The 20,450-nt window shown below is 39.3% G+C and overlaps 1 protein-coding gene across 1 annotated transcript in view; it reads right to left on the reverse strand.

The window, feature by feature from the left end:
- Positions 1-461: 461 nt before the first annotated feature.
- The window catches only part of adamts7 (a disintegrin-like and metallopeptidase (reprolysin type) with thrombospondin type 1 motif, 7), a 71,322-nt gene continuing 51,333 nt past the window's right edge, over positions 462-20,450 (reverse strand). The window contains exons 20-24 of the mRNA XM_030726500.1: positions 20,287-20,439; positions 18,251-18,424; positions 17,066-17,212; positions 15,792-15,954; positions 462-3,882 (exon numbers count right to left, since the gene is read on the reverse strand). Of these exons, the coding sequence (XP_030582360.1) occupies positions 3,740-3,882; positions 15,792-15,954; positions 17,066-17,212; positions 18,251-18,424; positions 20,287-20,439 (780 nt within the window). The 3' untranslated portion in view covers positions 462-3,739. The remainder of the gene's footprint in view (positions 3,883-15,791; positions 15,955-17,065; positions 17,213-18,250; positions 18,425-20,286; positions 20,440-20,450) is intronic.

A 20,450-nucleotide genomic window follows, 5' to 3' on the forward strand; every position in this document is an offset into this window, starting at 1 on the left:
TTTCTGTGTTCATAATTCCCCCAATTTTGTTAAGATCTCCAAAACCACTGGCTGGCTGACAGAGCCTCCACCATGTTTTACCAATGGTTGGTTTACTGTTGCACCTCTCTCCTGACCTCCTGCATACCTATTTGCACCAAAAGTTTCGAATTTGAATCCATCGCTCCATCAGACCTGTGTGCCACTGATTTTCAGTCCAGTTCTTGTGTAATGTGGCATACCCCAACCCTTTCTCCCTGTTTCCCTTCCTTAAGAATGGCTTCCTGACAGCCACCCTTCCACTGAAACCATTTCTGATGAGGCTTCAGTGAACAGTAGATGAATCAGCTGAAAGGCCAGATGCATCTCTCATGTCCTGTCAGGTCTTCATTTATTTTTTTTTTCCTATTTCTTAAGAACATGACTTTCATTTGCTGTATTTTGTCCTCCACTTTTCTAGTTTCCTCAGATTTTTTGAGGACACAAAAATTTTAAAGATACAATTTAAAATTGGTTCTTTGCTAAGTTGTCCGGTATGTGTAGACACAACACTGGTTTATCTTATGATTTAGGCGCCTTTTTTATGCTTGAATGACTCCTGAACACCTGAATCTGTCAAGTGATTCAACAAACAAAAATGGTCAGGTACAAGGACTGGACTGAAAATGAGTGATAAAGCAGCCAATGACCAAATAAAGCCCTGAGAACTACTGCTCGAGACCACTTTAAAAAAAAAAGAAAAAAAAAGAAAAATCAGGAAAGTCTGGCTCCTTGGAAACAAACTATATAGAAATGAGGGGTGTCTCAAGACTTTTGCACAGTAGTGTATATACACTGCAATAAAAGTATGAACTTGCCATACGTAGCAATAAGCAATCAAAAAGGCAGGGGTGCACAATGATCACCCTTGGTCGTGCAATCATCAGACATCCTGATGATGTATGAATTTTTTGATATATCAAATATATAAAAAATTAATAAATCACATTTCTTTCTTTCAAATTATGTTTTTTCTGTTCCTTTAAAAAAAAAAAACCCAGTACAGAGAAGGCATTGCCACTCTGTTCAACTAAACTCTGCATGCAATTTGGTCCTTTCATTGAGATTCTTGATAAAAGCACATACATAGGTGGTGTTTTTTCCCCCTTTACTCCTTCTTCTACCCTGGCTTAATAGCTTTACTGAAGACATTCATGTTTAGTCATTAGACATGTAAGAGCCTGAGGAAACAAAGGACAATTTGATGGCACTGCACTGCGAAATCTGAGCTGCTGTCCAATTTCTGAAAACAGTTTTGTATGAATACGTAATGTTCCTGAATTCTGAACTCTGACAACAGAACATGGCAACAATTAAAAAACACTTAGAAAAGTTTAAAATACCACGTATGACTAATTCTTAATTCACCTTTCTGAATCTAACGTGTTATGACACAACACTATGTTATCATAATGCTCCTCTATTTCATTTAATTTATTAAGAAAAACTGAAATGCTCAATTTGACTTATATTTCAATCAAGAGGTTCATAATATAAATGACATTAAATGATGCAATACTCAAGAAGATAAGGCACTGGGCCTGCCAATACCTGATACAACATGTTTTGGCGCCTGTGCAGCCTCTAGCACCAAGTATTGACTGCAGCTTTTCTTTTCCACGTTTACATTTTACTTTTGTGGCTTAAAAAAAAAAGTCAGAAAGTAAAAGTAAAACCAAACTGTGACAAACATACAACAACAAAATGCTTTTTACAGGCTGCAGCAGACAGATAGCAGTCCAAATGACCGTTTGCTTAAACTGTCCCCCAAAGAGGGATTATAAAATCTCATATTCACAACTGCTAGAATCTCAAAATTTGAAAGACTATTTTTGTCCTCAACCATCTCAAAAATGAGCAGAAGTGGTATTAGCTAGCTTGGTTAGCACGGTATCAGCTAGCTTGGTTAGCACGATGCCTCACATACCTACTAAGTGACAGCACAAATCAAATTCAAGAATTTTATTTGTACTGTCACTTAGTAGGTACAATTAATAAAGTGATGTGCAGTTTACGACATTAACATTAATAATATTTAAATCTGACATTCAAAAACTATATGCCTTAGTTTTAAAATCCTCTCTCTCTGACATGGTTTATGCCACAATTCAGTCTAGGCCAAATGATTGGTCTGTTTGGAGAAATGAAGTATCCTGTTCAACCTTTTCAATTTGAACCAGAGCACAAGGAAACATAAAAGATATTCCTTAAAGGAGAGGATAACAGAGTGGTGCAAAATCCTTGGTGTTTGTGAGGCCACTCTAACAGAGGGGAGAGCATTTTTTTTTTTTTTTTTTTGTAAAGATCATTATAAATTATATTCCGCTACCTAATTTCAGAAACTACCATTCACTGCCACGATATAGTCCCTACTTTTTAATCAAAATCAGTTTTTATGTTCACATGTGTAAACATTAGCAGCTTGCACACATCTGCTGGCCACCATCCAGCTGCCTCTAGAGTGAGTGGCTGCATCCTCTGTTCTGGAGAACACTGAACACTGAATTGCTAGTCTGACTAAACTGGCAGGTTTGTCAGGCTCCTCAGTGATCAGGGTCATGCCTGCTGGTTTGTTTTCAATGGGAACTGCCATAATGGACGGTTTACTGCTTAGAGGGAGAACATCGAATATTACCAGTCTTTGACACTTCTCATTGATTTTTAAAATTTTAAAATCAAGGATGTTCAGACACCTCCAGGGACAAAACTGTAGGCAGAAAATACAGTTTTAGTCTTCACTTAAAACTAGCAGCATTTGCGAACTCTCTCAGTCATCTAAATGCATCAAATGCTTCAGGAGAAAAATACCAAAAACACAAGCACAGATCTTTGGGAAGCCATCTTTGTTCACGACCTTATTAGGCATTTTCCCACTCCTTTCTCTTCCTCTTATCAACAGTAAAAACTGCCAAGACTAATATGGCCTTGTTTCCTCAGCACAGTGAGGCAGGGTTTTATGCTTTGTAATCTGTGAGTAGTTAGGAATCATAATATGTGTTAAAACTTTAGGATTTCAAAACAGGGAAAATATTTCATGCATATTGAGCATGTTAATGCATATTATACAACATAATAAGGCTGCTACAACAAAGATGAGTGTGCATGAACCTGAGAGCCAAAATACCCACATTCATTTGAAATATAGCTGGTTGAAATAAACTGAAATCACACTTTAGGGGACAGGGATCAGCAAATGTCAGCTATTTGTTAATCATACTTAGCAGATATGCAACACTTATTGTTTTTCTTTACAGCGTTTGTACCACTTGATGCTGTGTGTAAAACCACAGTGAGAACTGTAATTCTGTAAGCTCTCACTTGTACAGTCTCTGTTGCCATCTAAAAAAAAAATTAAAGCACTGTACCCGCGATAAAGGTTAAATAAACGAGTGGTTTGTCTATATCTATAATGCAACATAAAGCTGGCTACATTGGTCGGAGACTCCCATGTCTAATGTAACAAAGAAACGTGTAGTTAAAAAAATGAAAAGTGCAAACAAATATTTACAGTCTCACTGTTGTGTTTGTTACATTTCCCATAAATTTCATGTCCGCACATTAATTTCATCAGCACAAATATGCAGCGTCAAGGAGTGTGTTTAATTAGTCCGTAGTTCAGAAATAGGGCTCAGATTGTTGACTGATGATTAGATTACATCACCCAGTGGCATAATCAGTGTTGCTGTTGATGAAGCTTGCGAGTGGTTTAGTCTGCTGCACCTTAGCTGCGAGACGTGCTGGAGCGGGAACGCTGGCTGCAGGTTTTACAGCACTGTGCTTGCACGTTGGGGAGGCGGCAACGGCCGAGCCACCGAAGTGTCTGACAGAAACGAAATGTCAGCCGATCGTGAAGGCAGACGGCGCCTGGGTAGGTGAGAAACGAACACAGGTCATATATACACACACAAAGGTGAGATACGGGCTTCATTCAGCACACACAAGGTCACATTTTGCATTTACTAGCAATTCAACAAGCAGATATAAGAGCGCCCAGAGAAGGGGACAAAAACAAATTAAGCGAGTCAAAGCACTGATTAGCCATTTTAATTTCCTAAGTGCTGCAAAATATAGTTTAACCTTGATTCAGACCTCAGAAGTACGAACACGAACAAGAGCTCTTTGAGAAATAAATGCAGAGATAAAATCAGCTGGCAGCGCTGCGTGATCTTGTAAATGCCTTTTTTAATTTGTCGAGTATGTGTTCAAAAACAGCATGAAAACTGCATTAAAACTAATCTTAACACTAATCTGGCAACTCAAGTAAAAGAAAGCTGTTTATACTGATGTAAATTAACTTTTTGCAGCTTTAGGTGTTATTATTGCCAAGCATTAAAAAGGAGCCTGTAAAAAGGAGCTGCTCTGTTTTCATAAGAATATTTAATACCATGGTGTGAATGAGAGCATGAATGTGAGTGTGGATGGTTGTCTGTCTCTCTGTGTTGGCCCTGCGACAGGCTGGCGACCTGTACGGGGTGTACCCTGCCTCTCGCCCTAAGTCAGCTGGGATAGGCTCCAGCCCCCCCGCGACCCTGAACAGGATAAGCGGAAGTGAATGAATGGATGGATGAATGGATGGATATTTAATAACAATGTGACTTTCAGTCATCTGAGATGTAAGCTGATAAATCAGCAATGATAAAAAAAGCAAAAAAAAACAATATAAATTTGTGGTGGTCAGTCCAAACTGGTGGTCTTTTTTATGCCATGAGGCTCTTTTATTCTCAAGGGACTCAAGTAACTCTTCATTACCACCACTTCTATTGCTCATTGTTGCTGTTGCACAGTCTGAGTGCAACCTCAACATTGTGTCTCTACTTTTTGTTGATTAATTGACTGTGTATGCTTAATCAGATTGTTACCTTAAATGTGCTGTGGCAGTATGCAGCTGAATGTGAAGCAATCTGAATGAAAGTGAGCAACCAAGCCACGATTCTCTTCCCAGGAACACAGCACCTTCGAAGTGGTTGCTCGGAAGGTGGGGACCAGGTCTGCAACCACTCACAGTTAGTTGCGGTCTTAAAAGTGACTTTGGTGCATCAAGACTGCAATGAAACACCAATAGGTTTGCTACAATAGCTCACCTGATTGATCCATATGCTGAACGGCTGCAGGTGCCTGGGTTTGAGTCCACCCAACACCATTTCCTACATATTGTTCTCCTTCACTATCGCTCCAATTTCCTGTCTATGATCACATTCAAAAAAGGCTAAAAACACCCCAAAGGAAATGCCAATAAGACCGAGACAGTGCCAAGTGCTGCTGCTTGCACAACCTCAGGGTGACTGGATGGTTGCTGCAACTACTTGCAAACAGTTGCCAAAAAAAAATTTCATTTCAATCACCCAGCAACTGTCAATTTTTGCAAGGAGGTTGCCTCAGACAGTTGCATCAATGGACGCACTGGTGTTATTTCCTATTTAAGAGCATCTGAGGAACCTGGGCAAGTAAAGCGTAATTTATGGCTCCTCAAATGTGTCCGTCTGCGTACACATTTCTGTTCGGACAGCGAGTGAAGAGGGGTTTTCAGCCACTGCAGAAGTGCTCCTGTGCAGTCCTCCAAAATCCCAACTGCATGTTGCTGGACAAGGATGACCTAAACATGTGCTGAATGCTAACTGGTTGACAAATAGGCCAGAATATGGAAGGGAGTGACAGCAGGTTCACCGGGAATCGGGAAACCATGAAACAAAACTTAGAAAAATCAATAACTATACCATGAAAAACACAGACAGTGGCTGCAGCGGACACTTTTTAACACTCGGTTTCACTTGAGCGCTTTGTATGTCAGAACTTTGCTCTTCTCCATGAGCGGCTCACAGACCAGCAACAGTAGCAACAACAGTGGCCCACAGACCTGTTGTACTACATACTTTGTACACTGCCTCCATTGACAACAGATGTTCTCTGCAGGTAGCTGAGAGCAGACTGCAACCACACCCCGTTGAACCATAAATTCCACTTTAGTTTAATCTCTGCCCTATATTTTGAAACACTATAACTTATAAGGAAGAGGGCGCCTGGGTGGCTTAGTGGTGAAGCCGACGACGATATACGTACACCGCATTACTGTGCGGGTGGCGTGGGTTTGCATCCTGGCCCGTCGCCAATGTGTCTTCCCCTGTCTCTTTCCCCCATTTCCTGTCTCTCTCCACTGTCGATAAAAGCCGCTGTGGCCAAAAATGCAAAAAAGAAATTGAAAAAACTTATAAGGAATAAGACAAAAACAAAAAACCCTATGAAATCCCAGCTGGCACATTTCAGTTTGGGTGAGTTATGTCAACATTTTGGAAGTGAGAAAGGCAACAGTTAATGGCTTAAACAGACAAAACTCTTCCACAGTTCTGTAAACCCTCCTGAACCCACCAAGATGACTGAAGATGGAAACATAGTGCAACAAACCGGCAATTCTGACTGCCAAACCCTCCAAATCAGGATTAATCTCTGATAATCACTGCCATCAGTCTGCTTTTGAAGTGCAACATTATCATTATCAGATTAGCTTATTCAAACAGTTTTTCATATAAACAGAAGTCCTAAAGCTGTGAGCGTTCCCATACAGCAGACGTTAGAAGCGAGAAAAACTGCTAACAGTTACATAAAAATCATCTGATTTACTTACTCTGTTTTTATAGATCAAGGTCTTCTTTCAAGGTAAAACTGTTACTTGAGTGAGGTGCTAGTAAAGTGGTCATCAGACTGATTAAGGTTTACTCTCTGATGAATGAATTTATTCTCCGATGAATGAATTTATTCTCTGATGAATGTTATTAGAATCTGAAACCGAGTGGCGACCTGTCCCTGCTAGGGTTTAATATTTTTCCCGAAAATGACATGAATCAAATCCCGGGAAATGACGAGCCATTTCCCGGGAATCCCGGGAAAAAGTTTATTTATTTTTTTTATTTTAATTAGGCCTTCTGTAGCCTGTGTCGGCCTTAACCTATTGTGATATTGTAGAGGTAGCTTTCCAGCTATGTCCTGTTATGCCCAGTAGGGGGCAACGTCGGCTTGATTAACGCAATAAAACCTACATCTGGACATTCGAGTGCTCGAGCTATGCGGTGTTGTGTCGTTCCTCAACACTCCCTTAACAAATATAATTCGAATATTCCTCCATTGTACATGGAATTATACCAAGCTATTTTACAACTGCTGGTGCAAAACAATACGGTTCATCTCCACAGCATTGATAAAGGCTCAGCCACGCTGTCGTGGCGACATCTGTTGCGCTATATCTCCACCAGTGGAACGCTGTAACAGTCATTGAAAAGTGAACTACCGTACTTCACTATAATATGACATAACACAGGGCCTTGAGTAATGCACTACGACTTGGTCATTGCCATTCTGGCAACAGCAAATTTATAACACCGTGTCTGAGGGTTTAAGTAGGTTCGCTGTGAATCGTCTATTGAAAAACTGGCCAATCCTTATAGCCTAAAAAATATACATTTTACTCAACTCCATTTTAAAAGCGAAATATGTTAAAGCAATCTATTTCATGATAATTTCTTCACCCATTAGGCCCGTATACTAATTCATGATTGTTAGTAAGCGGCTGCAAACGAGGAAAAGAAACACTCGAAGTTAAACAGATATTTCTTTATTGTTCAGGGCAGGCATATTTTATAGGCTATATAATGCAATATAACAATATATAATAATATAGAATTATATAATACAAAATACCTTAGGCTAAACACATTGCCTACGATTTCAACAAATTAAAGAGGAAAAAAGTACAACTGTTTAATACCTCTATTAAAACGCTTGAGATGAAGGCTGAAGCCTTAAACGGAGGCTGAGCGTGCCTGAAATGAAGAGTAATGCTTTTCGCATTAAACGAACCCTTCTCTCAATATTTACTTAAATTTAACATTCTGAAGCTTTCTTTTCTTTCTGAAAGTCAAATCGACGCGCGCGACTTTTTTCCCGGTTTCCCGTCTAACGTTTCCCGGGAAACGGGAAATGGTTATGATCGCATTTCCCGGGAATCCCGGATCCCGGGATTAAACCCTAGTCCCTGCCTCTCGCCCTGGGATAGCCTCCAGCCCCCCCCCCCCCCCCCCCCCCGCAGCCCTGAATTGAATAAGAGGAAGACAATAGATGGATGGATGGATGGATGTTGATATTACAACAGATTTCATGTAGCTCTGAATCAGTCTGATTGATGGGATCCTCCAAGTAATTAGTACAATTGAATCAATGGCTTTAACATAATATTTAATTTTGGACTATGGTGTGTCTTATGGTTTACAAAGTATTTTTATGATACCTTTCTTAACAACACACTATCCCTGTCTGTGCTCCAAACATGGTTATACTATTGAACAAGGTTTCTATTCTAATAATGTAATATTAAACCCACTGCTCTTGCTTCCCCATGATGTAAAATTACCAATGGCACTCAGTTCAGACAGCCATGACATTGAATGGGTACAGAGTTCACAACTGCAACTCAATGCACAGTATTTCCTGTTTACTCCTCCTTTTTATATTCCTCCATCTGTGAACAAGAATAAACAACAAAAGTGGGACTCTTCATTTATATGCTTTTATTTCACTGTCGGTGAATACAGGCTCGTTTGGGTGTCAGCCTGCAGTGTATGTGTCTGCACTATTTCATCTTAACCAACCCTGGACTGTTCAGCTTTGACTTAATGCAGCACTGTGTGGGCTTTTGGAGCTTTTGTCCCCTCTTCTGAAGCAGGTGCATGATCAACATTATAAGACTAGTGAAAGTGAACCAGAACACTTTAGATGCATCAGAGATGACAAACACGCTATAAAGTAATGCTGTGGGAAATTTAAGATTTGAGGTTTAACTTCCTGTAGTTTTATTATAATGAGTGACACATTCAGTATTGTAATTTTATGCATTACTAGTGCAGTGGCACATATGCTAACATTATGATGCAGTCCTGTTTATGGATACTTTACATTCTTGCACCTGCCTGAAGTCACACACCTTCTCATCAAAACACCTGCTGAGTCTGAAGCAGACCTGATGAACGGTTGATTGCTGTTCTCACTGTAACACCACTGGTCACAGACGATGTCGATGTCACAGCATAAGAGCCTTTGAGCACAATGCCTAGCAAGAGGGGTGACAGGATATAACCACTGATTGCAGTGAGTACTCGGCAACTTAGAAAAAGGTCTCCAGAATGAACTTTGGACCCCCAACTCCAGTGTAGTTTGAATTGTCCTAAGACATTGTTCTCTCATGTTAAATAAAGAAATTGAAAATGTTTCTGCTTGATCTGTGGAGTTCAATAGCAGCTGGAGAATAGTTTAATCTTTATTTTGGCCTTCAAAATCGCCTCCACTGTGAATGACATAAGCATTGCAGTAAAAAGCATGTGTCCTCTCTGAGGGACATGTGGGCTGTGGAGACCCTATCCCCACCCCCTACCCCATACATGGCATTTATCTATTGTAATGAAAAAAGAAATCTCAAAGCTATGGTATTAGTATTTTCATTTTCAGTAAAATATGATATGTATTATGAAACCAACTCACAGGCACAACAGCTTTTTTCATTTAGATCCAAAAAATATACAAAACTTCATTAGCATCCAACATTAACTTAGTGCTGTGGGAATGTTTGTCTGCAGACAGACTTTGAGACTGTATGTAGGTCATGCATCTGCTTGACCTCCCACCATTCTCCCTGTGGCCTTTCCCAGACAACATGCACAGACTGCAGACCACAGACTGCAGCACTTATGTCACAGTGTTGCTGTATTGGCCTGTAAATTCCTGCAGCCCTACCCTGAAGATATGACAATTTCCACTAGAGCAACAGTCTGATAATTACTTTAAGGACAACAGTATATGTATTCATAATTCAGCATGTTGAGATCTGACTGTTTCAGTGATGTTCACCAGGCACAGCTGTAGTCAGGAGCATTTCTTTAGACCAGAGTCTCAGAACTGACTGAGCCTCAGGTCCATTCATTTTCTTCCACTTATCCAATACAAGGTTGTGGGGAGGCTGGAGCCTATCCCAGCTGTTATAGGGTGTGTAAATTATGATCTGACTTAGGGCTTCACTCATGTTCCTAACTGCCCAAGGTTTATGTTACAACTTAAAGGTTGCTTTGATATTTTTATTTACCAAGAAGTTTTCTTGTGCAAAGCACAAGTGCAATGTGTTTCTGACAATACTGCAATCAATCAGTCAAACAATCAATCCAAGACAAGAGAAACTCTTAACCAGAACCAGTGCTGATGTGTGTTTGGGGATCACTGCTGAGGTGCAACTTGCTAAGGGGACATTTAACCAAATATCAGTGAGTCTATATGTTTTTTGACCCTGAATGGAGAAAATCCAAAATAAATGAAAACAACAAACAACAAATTCTTTTTTTTAAAAAAAACGAGTTATTCCATCTCAAATCAACTCGGGCCTTCTGCTCGACTGGCTCTGATTTTCATTAAAAATTTTATGGTACAAAGTTTGAACATATATAGTGATTGATGTGAAGTTTTAGCTTCATAAATCAAATACCTATTTTCAGACCTTCTTTTTCACACACTGAAATCTGAGGTTTGAATGTTTGAACATGAATAACTCAAAACTATTAAAGATTAAAAGCCTGAAATTTGCACTGGTCTTTCTATCAAAATGAATCAGGACCTGTAATTTAGGACAGATACATTAGAAAATGTCTCAGCTAAAATAAAGTCCCATATTTGCAGAAAAATGTTATGGTCCAAAGTTTAAACACACAGTATCTAATGATTGCTGTTAATTTTAGCTTCATATATCAAATACCTTTTTAGATATTCACCCACTTTCATGACCCACTTTCAGCCCCCCCCCCCCCCGCCGACCCTGAAGAGGATAAGCAGAAGAAAATGGAAGGATGGATGTCCCAGGAAAACATGCAGATTCCTTCTGCAGTAAGAGTTCATGATCGGGACTTCAGAGCCTGTGTTGAGGTTGTGTAAAGAGCCGTATGGCAGACTGAGCTCTTTAAAGAGCATAATTAACAAATCCAGAGAGAGAAAATGCCACATTGGTTTTGTCCCAATGAATGCATCCCTGCTTCTAAAGCACGTGTGATGTCCATGTGAAGGATGACCTCACATCAATTTCATCTTATCTTAGAAAAAGAAAACCAACCACTGCTTCCTAGTGGGATGTTAATAACATGCAGCTTTGGTATATTGTCTGGCATACTAGAGTCAAAATATATCTTGGTTTTATGCCACGCTGCACGTGCTTTTATACATTTTTTTTTTTTTTTTTTTTCCACAGCATGCAGCATTCTCAATTAAAGCCACAGATTTTGTTTCTGGAGCTTTCGCTCCACATCTCAGAGGATTTTAATTAGAGCAGCATTTGAAAAGCATCAACATGCAGCAAAGAGCAGGTTTTATTCTTGGCGACTGATTAAGACTGTCTGTTGCATCTGTTGAAATATCACAGTGGCAAACTGACACGCAACCAGATTTGATTAAATTTCAGATGACATGTTGTCCAATTCATAACTGATAAGATTCCCACACTTCTCCATCAATGAACACACAAACGCACCATGAATCTGTGGCAGGAATTTAATGATTATAATTAGCTTTAAAGAAAACTATAATTAAAATATTTGCACACATTCGCATCTCTTCCATTGCTTTACATTTCCATCACGTCTGGTCCCCAGTTAGTGAAAAATGTTTCTGATCTATGTCCAATTACAACTGCGATCTCTCTTGGTTCACTCCAGCATCTCATTGGCTCTGAATTAATATCAGTCTCTAAGCTGTGATGTGGAGCAATATTTCAAGTAATTAGACATGAAATACTGCTATAAGGTCAGATTTAACTCTGTCATAGTTTCTGAGTGTACTTTAAGAGGGCTACATTTCTGCAACCTTTCCCATTTTCTACATTACCTGTTTATGAAAGTCATGATGGTTGCTTACATGGCTTGTTCATTTTATTTTGATTCCTTATTGAGATTAATTAGTAGTCACAATAAAATGCCTCATTTGTATATATTTTTTAGTTATATATGCTATCATCATGTGCACCACTCAATAAATTCATAATATACTAATAATAAAACAGGAAAACATTATATTCCCCACTTTGCAGACTTCATGTTCCTGCTTTGAAGTCTAAATCTCTGACTGGCTCATTTGACAAGAGGGAGAAAAAAAAAAAAATTTGCCACTATCTCTTATTCCAATAAAACTAAATATACATTATTGACTGTAACAATAATAAGGGTGGCACACAAAGGTAACGTGGCCAACTGCTTTCTGCCACGTTACATAAGCCTCAAATATTTATCATTACACTTTTACTTTTCTGTGCTTTCAAAATGTCAGCAAAGATGGCATTCAGACTCCAACAGGCTGCCCTCTGAGGAACACTGTGATTTCATTTCTGATATATACAACAGAAATGCCAATGAACTGCTGTGGCCCAGATCAAAAAAATTGAAAGTAAATGTTCAACTGCTGATTGTTTAATGACAGAAGCCACACATGTAAAAAGGAGCCGCACTAGTGATGAATAGTTTTTGGACATTAGTGGCTTTTATACTGTAGTAATAACATAAAAATAGATGCATGTAACTCTGCAGTAAGAGTTAAAACCCAAAAAACACCCAATGACTGTAGTTCTGAAACCCAGCATCTAATACATTCAGTGCTATTGTCATGGCATAGCCAGCTATGCAGTGAGGAACATTTATGTTACAAAATAGCTGCTGTACTCCACTGTGCAGTAAACCTTCATCAACAGTCATCTACAATAGCGAGAGGCAAGTATATGAGACAAATCAAAAGTGAAAACATCAATCCATTAAGGATGAGTAAAGAAAAAGATGACGCGCAGCCGGTAATTTTCCTCTTGTGAATGGCTGCTTTGAATGTAAATGCCTCCGTCTTGTCTAAATTTGAAAAATAAGTTCCAGTCCATCTTGTGCATGCCTGGTTAACAAAGAAGGCCTTTCAGGGCCACTGTACTCCGTCTTTCCACTCATCTTGTGATGCGGCATCTTTAAGGAAAGGCTGGTGGTTTCTCAGTCATATCAGTGCTGCTGCTGACGGCCAAGTACAGCAAAGTGTGCTGCCTTATCAGCTGTTCTCAACTCTTTTCCTGGCCTATGCCATATTGTTGTGCTAAACTGTTTTATTTGGATTTTCCTGATAATCAGTTTGTATCTTAAGTATTTTATTATGTATAATAATTATAATAATAACAGATGAATGCTATCATTCTAACAGTATTATTAATTTCTTAGATGTTACAGAATATTTATTACAAGGATGAACTATAATTGTTATTATCACTATTAGTTCCTGAGCACAAAGTCCATGTGATGCTTAGTTGAGACAATTGGACATAAAACGAAGTCGCCGAGAGTGTTATTAAAAGAGTAAATATCCTGAGTTTCTAGCAGTGATAATGCAACTGAAACAGCTGCATGCTCCATGTGATATGTGAAAACAGCTTAAATTACTTTATGCTGATTAGTGGCTGTTTTTTTTTCCGTTTAATTTGTACCTCATGTGAGCGCACAGAAGAATTACAATCTTAATTCATGTTGAAGGTTCACGTAATTGCTTCTGTTTGCCACTTTAACCAACACCGTCACACGTCTACATAAACACTCTCTCAGGTCAACATCCCTAATGCACGTGCATGCCACACGTGCATTATCTTCAGCTCATTTCTCCTGTGATAACTTAATCAAACTCGTGCTGCAGTCTCACTCAGGATTTCAGGATGTGACACAAAGACGCAAGAAAGTTCAAGCACTGATCTAAGCACTGATCTGAGCACTGATCACGTGGGCTGCTAATAAAAACACCATGGGTCTCAGCAGGTAATGCTTGATATGGGAGCCATGCTTGTATCACATCAATTCAGTGAGTTGGTAATAGAGGCAAAATACCTCATAAAGCATGAACTCAAGAACAACTTCTTAACTTATATAACGATTATATTCAGAACAGCAAGATACAAACAAGCAGCAGGGAGGTGGGGGTTGGGGGTTGGTGTATTTAAATGTGTGTACTGCTGTAACATCACATCACATTAGAAACAGTTGAAGTAAAGTGGGTTATTTATCTGAAGTTAAAGCATTTTATTTATTTTTCGACAGGAGAAAATTATGCGGTACATATGTGTTCAGTTTCTTCAATAGGCCAAGGCTGTCAGGAAAAGTATTAATCAAGCTGTTCACAACTGTTGAAACCAGAAACAAATCTGATAAATAATTTGTTTATATTTACATCATAAAATCCACTCCGACCTCTTTTACAGTGGGGAAAATAAAATAGCATTACTAAAGCCTCACTCAATACTGCACTTAGTGAACAAGGAAGGTATGGAGCTTTACATCGCTTCACAAACACAATTATGGCTCCCTTTCAGCTGGGTAACCAAAGAAAACCCACACAAACACACAGCGAACATGCAAACTCCACACAGAAAGGCCCAGGATTCTAACTCAGACCTAGCTGTGAGGCAATGGTGCTAACCACCACACCACCATGCTATTTAAAATGTCTGGATTAGCTGGGGACTGGAGCCTATCACACTGAGAAGCAATTCAAAGGCTGCAGTAAACTCACCATAACTGCAACGTGTTTCGATCGTTCTTAGAGTTGCTATTAAAATTTTGTTAACACTGACACATAACGTTTAGCGAGCAGCATGGTGGAACAGTGGTTAGCACTGCTGCCTCACAGAATAACATCTGGAAGGCCTGGGTTTGATTCCACCTTGGCCCGAGCCTCTCTCTCTCTGTGTGGAGTTTTCATGTTGAATGGATGGATAGATGGATATAATGTTTAGGAAATAAAAACTTTCCTGTCTTAGTGAAAGCAACTAAACACGCTGCCAGCAGTGAAATGAAATCTGTTAATCCTCACAATCTTTTGAATTTAATCTTTTAAACTGAACCATCAGCAAGAGGCACACAGGCTTTAAGTGCTCTTTGTAATCATGATCATCACATTAATTCTGTTGGTCTGTTAGATAAATGAGGATTAGCTAAATAATCATTAAACAAGCATTATACAACCCCAATCCTAAAAAAGTTGGGACACTGTGTAAAATGTCAATGAAAACAGAATGCAATGATCTGAAAATCTCATAAATGTGCATTTTATTCACAATAGAATATAGAAAACATCTCAACGGCTTAAACTGTGACATTTTACCATTTCATGAAAAATAAGTTCATTTCAAATTTGATGGAAGCAACATGTTCCAAAAAAAAGTTGGAATGGGGCAACAAAAGGCTGGAAAAGCAAGAGGTACAAAAAAGAAACTGCTGAAGGAACATTTCACAACTATTTAGGTGAACAGGCCACAGGTCAGTAACATGACTGGGTTTAAAATGAGCATCTTAAAGAGGCAGAGTTTCTAAGTATTAAAGATGAGCAGAGGTTCACCAATCTGCAAAAAACAACATATCACTGATATCATCAAAAGATTCAGAAAATCTGCATCTATTATAACAGTATAACTTCATAGGAGACGAGTCCAGGTGCTGAACTGGCCTGACTACAGTCCAGACCTTTCACCAACTGAAAATATCTGGAAATCATGATATGAAAAATACAAAAAAGAAGACCCAGGACTGCTGAGCAGCTATCAGATAGATATAAAAGATTAATTAATATATTTTTAAAAATCATTGCATTCTGTTTTTATTTACATTTTACCCAGTGCCCCAACATTTGGGGAATTGGTGTTGTATTCCTATTTAACTAAATAACCATGTTTGTTTCCATTTCAGCTTACTCACCAGGTGGGGCGCTCTCACACTCCTGTGTGTTACACTTCTGGGTGCTCTCGGGCTGCGGCTCGTAGTTACACTGAGCTTGATCGACTTCTCCATCCGTCTCAGCCCTGGTGTCGACGCATTTAATAAGTCGATGCCGCACTCCACCTCCGCAAGAAGCTGAACACTGCAGTTAAAGGAAACAGACATTGTGGACTGGCTAGTTTTCCTTTAGAGTGAAAAAACGTTACATTTATTATCACTGTTTCCGAACCCTTCTCCGATTTTATGATTGAGAACGACAGGCTGCTGAGTTCAACAGGCTCAATGTGCAGTAACCAAGGCCGTTCCAGTAAAACATATAACAGCACTGAAACTTTCTTTTAGGGGTTTACTTTTAGAGTATATTTTAAGGAAATAAAAATGGACATTTATTTAATCTCCACTGCACTTTGTAGCAATATAAAATGGAGATTCTAGCTGTATTACTGGCACAAAGCATTGGTTTAAGACTCTTGGTCTACTAGGGTCAGTCAAATGTGGAAAAAGTTATTTCCAATTCCTCAACAGATTTCACACAGTAAGAAAGCAGCTTAGTAACACCTGCTTTTAGGAGCATTACACAGCTTGTCCCTATTGACACCATTCAATAGTCTGAATAAGGCTTTTTTATATGTTTTGCTATGTCCACAAAAAAACCCCCAAAAAACCTGCTGCCACTAACTCAGTGTGGCAAAAGTTAAAATATTACAGGATGCGCAGAATTTCTTCAACTGACAGAGAAAATTATAATTTTGACATTTTCAATATAAAAGGTGAAAACTCAGCTTAAGAGGCCGTACTGCCTCAGCGCCTCTGACACGCATGCTTTTACCCCCAGAGTCTACTCGATCTCTTTGTGTTGCTCATCTGGGCGTCTGATGAATTTCTCTGAAAAATTCCACAGCACAACTTTGGCTGGATCACCGATATTACATCGTGTACACTTTACAACAAACTCATTTCGAGGATTTCTTCTTTTTTTTACTCCAGGTTTAAATACCTAATGTGCACTGAGTCTTCAAATGGACTGCATTTTTTAAATACACTGTATGAAATGTCTTCGCCAGGAAAAGAGTTTGTGAGAATTAATAGCAGGATGAACATCATAAATTCTTTTATAGGCTTGGATGCAAGTTAATCAAAATGTAATTGAGATCCTTTTGTACTTCCAGCAACAATACTTCATTGATAACAGGGACGTTTTCACAACCGGTTTTTAAATTCAACTGAGCATGCTCGATTATTTCGTAGCGTACCTGTCCCCATGAGCCAGTAAGCCACTGATCACAAGGATGGCTATTACATGACTGGATGGTGCTGGGCTGATGATTCCTGTCACACTGATCCTCCTCTGGACACGTGACGATACGCTGCTGCTGACCTCCTCCACACACCTCAGAGCACTGAACGTCACAAAACACAATAGCAAACATATGGAGGCGGTAAATCTCTGTTCAGGTTGATTGATTGAATCGAAGGATAGCAGACATGAAACAAATCTAAGGGATAACATGCTAAAGTGAACAGATTTTGTATAAGGATTCAGAGATGTGCAAAAATCCACAAAACACAGCATCACATTTTAAATAAAGAACACTGATCCCCCTCCTCATCAAAAACACCTGAGCACAACAAAAATCATTTGAAGGTTTAAAGTAAAAATTGAAAATAGATTCCATAAAGACGCCCTGGCCTGACTCCCATAAGCCTCTTTGGCTTTCAGCATCTAGCTGTTTAATGACAGGCTTTTCGCAGCACAGCTGTATTATTGGCACAAGGCCCCTTCACCAAATCACCACGGCCACGTGCACACACCTTTATTATCCATGAAGTGCATTGAGGAGCAGGCCCATATTTCACAAAGAATAAAAGTTCTGTTCTTCTACTTTGAAGCATAAACTCTTGTAGCCTTGACTGAAACGACCGCTGAGCTTACACACAAGAAGAAATTTGTATTCAACAAGAGGTTTCTAAGGATAATATTCAATTATTTTTTTTTCTAAACTTCCCAAGAAGCTCAAATTTTACTGCTTTGATAAAAATTAAATTGTGGAGGAGGCTTACTCAAGACCGATAATCCACTAACTGTGACCATTTTTCTTACATAAAGCTTGTAAACTACCTAAAAGGACAAATTCTTAAGAAAACAATACATTCTTTAAGGAGTCAAAAAATGTCAACTCTGCACCCAAATCACATTTTACTTTTCGTGACAAACACAGCGAGTCAACTAGCTGGCTGCATTCCAGCTTCATATCTATTTTAACAACATACTGTAGCCTCGCTCAAATGATACATTTATTTGAAAAGACGTGGGGCACACTTTAAACATACTGATCTAAAATTTAACCCTGCATTGCTTCTATCGTATCCCTTTTATCAGCGTATACACCACTGCATTTTATCACAGTGTCACTAATCCTTTGATTTCCATTACTGACCTGACCCCAGGAGGAGGTGTACCATTCGAGACACGGCTGAAGGTTACAGGAAAGTTTTGTCTGTGGCCTGGAGGACATGGCCCGGCAGTGGAACGGCCGCAGGGGTCTTTGATCTCTCAGGTCAAAACACTGAACCTCTCGCAATTTTATGCCGCCTTCGCAGTTCTTGGAGCACTGTGGAAACAGACGGCATGACTGTTAGAGACAGTAGAGTTTCCTGGCAAAACTGGTTTGTTCACAACACAAGTTCACCTACTTGCTCCTCTGCAGAGGAGGAGACCATAGAGTCTGAAGCTCCAGTAACACTTGCAGTAAAAAGGGCAACTTTACTGTCTGGCACCTTTCAGCTTGCAGCCTTCATCAGGATGACCCATGAAAATTTCAATGCATTTTGATTGATTTCTTCCTTTGTATGGAACAAATATGTTATGGAGTTTGATCTATTACTATTGGGCAACAAACATAGCCAAATTAATATACTGGATTTCTACCTGGGGGAAAAATCCAGGTCCTATCTGGGTTAGCATGGAATTAGACAGCAGTCCAGTAATTTCTCACATTTCGTTAATGAGTTCAGCAATGCCCAGGAGGCCCACAACCTCGTATCCTTAATTCCTTAAAAATCTGGCTCTAGTTTAGGAAACATTTTCACACCAGTCAGCTATGCTTGTTTCAGGTGCTGGTTTAGCTCACTGTGTAGACCAGGCAAGCCATAAAGCTAATACAGAGGCCCTGGTTCAAATCTGCTCTAAGGCTGTTTCCTATTACTGCTTTCTCCCTGTTTTCTCTCTCCCGTCATATCACAATAAAGGCCGAAAAGACATATATAAATATATAAAAACAATACTTACTTGGTCTGCTTTTTTTTTTTTTGTAAACGGAACAAACACTCAGGTCATTTGAGGCACCGCATACAAGTTATATCACTCCAAAATCTCTTTTTTCAGATGATTATAGTACATGCATGTACATATTTAAATGTTTATGTAGTACATTGTTTACTCAAATGATAAACTTGTAAGAATATAACCTAATGTTAGCCCAGCGTGTTTTCGCTGCCATCAAAACCCAGCTAGACTGGCTCATATGTTCTGCGGTGCCAATCTCTGAACAGATCTTGTGAGAACATTTGCATTCTTGTGTAGAAGAAGTATTGTGTTGTCTCCATCTTCAGGGTCCTTTCCTTAGAGGGCACAGTTTCTGCAGCACAACCAAAGCTTTTGCTTCTTTAATGGCCTGAAGACTTTTTCTGCTGCAGTAACAATCAGACAAGCCTCTATCTTTAAATATATCTGGATTAGAGAAATGCTGTCTCTGCTGCAGTTAGAAAAACTGAGGTATTCAGACAGACCTTTTATTGGATATGTTAAAAAACTGGGGCAATCAGAATGCAACCATTGTTTGTGTTATTAGTGTATGCAACTGTGGGATAATCATAAACTGAAGGTGAGAGAGCAGCAGCCCCCCTATGTTTATCTTATTAACAACCACACTGATGCATTAAATCAGTGTGTTCTTCTCTTTCTTTCTCTCTTGCATCTATAATCTCCGGCGAGTGGGTGTGGGGAACATTTCATTGTTTTCTCTCTTATTGAAAAACAAAGTTTGAAAAAGATTGTGTGAGATATCATTGTTTATTTTAAATATTTAGAGTCTACAGGCACGTCAGAGCAGATGTGCGGCTGTGTAAGCACAACACTGAGCTAAATGCCAACAACAAAACATCAAAATGGTGACACGCCCACATTTACTGCACCACGAATGATGCTTACTATTGTCCAACTTTAAAATGTCAGACACAAATCCAGTCACAGGTGTTATATTTCAGTCTGTACCAAAGCGGTGGACCAATCACCGTTGCCTAAAATCCTGCTGTAAAATAGCTAGAAAGAGGTAATAAAAATAGTAAATACAAAAATGCACATTATTATAATTGGGTTTTTTTTAAAGGTGTATGTGAGGTGCATAAACACAAGCTCACTGAAATAATGTCTATAAACTATACAGAATTTTTGGTAGTAAACAGGTAGTCTCACCTTACTCCATTCTCCAACTTTCCATGTAGAGCACGGGCGCAGGTAACACCTCTGGGCAGGTGCGGGCCTCTTTGCGGGATCACAGTCGGCCTGTGATCCAGTACTGCAAGTTAAAGTTCTCCAGATAGCACCCAGTCCACAGGTGGTGGAGCACTGCCCACAAA

This window comes from Archocentrus centrarchus, chromosome 3 (assembly GCF_007364275.1).
Source record: "Archocentrus centrarchus isolate MPI-CPG fArcCen1 chromosome 3, fArcCen1, whole genome shotgun sequence".
In the NCBI taxonomy this organism is placed as follows: domain Eukaryota; kingdom Metazoa; phylum Chordata; class Actinopteri; order Cichliformes; family Cichlidae; genus Archocentrus; species Archocentrus centrarchus.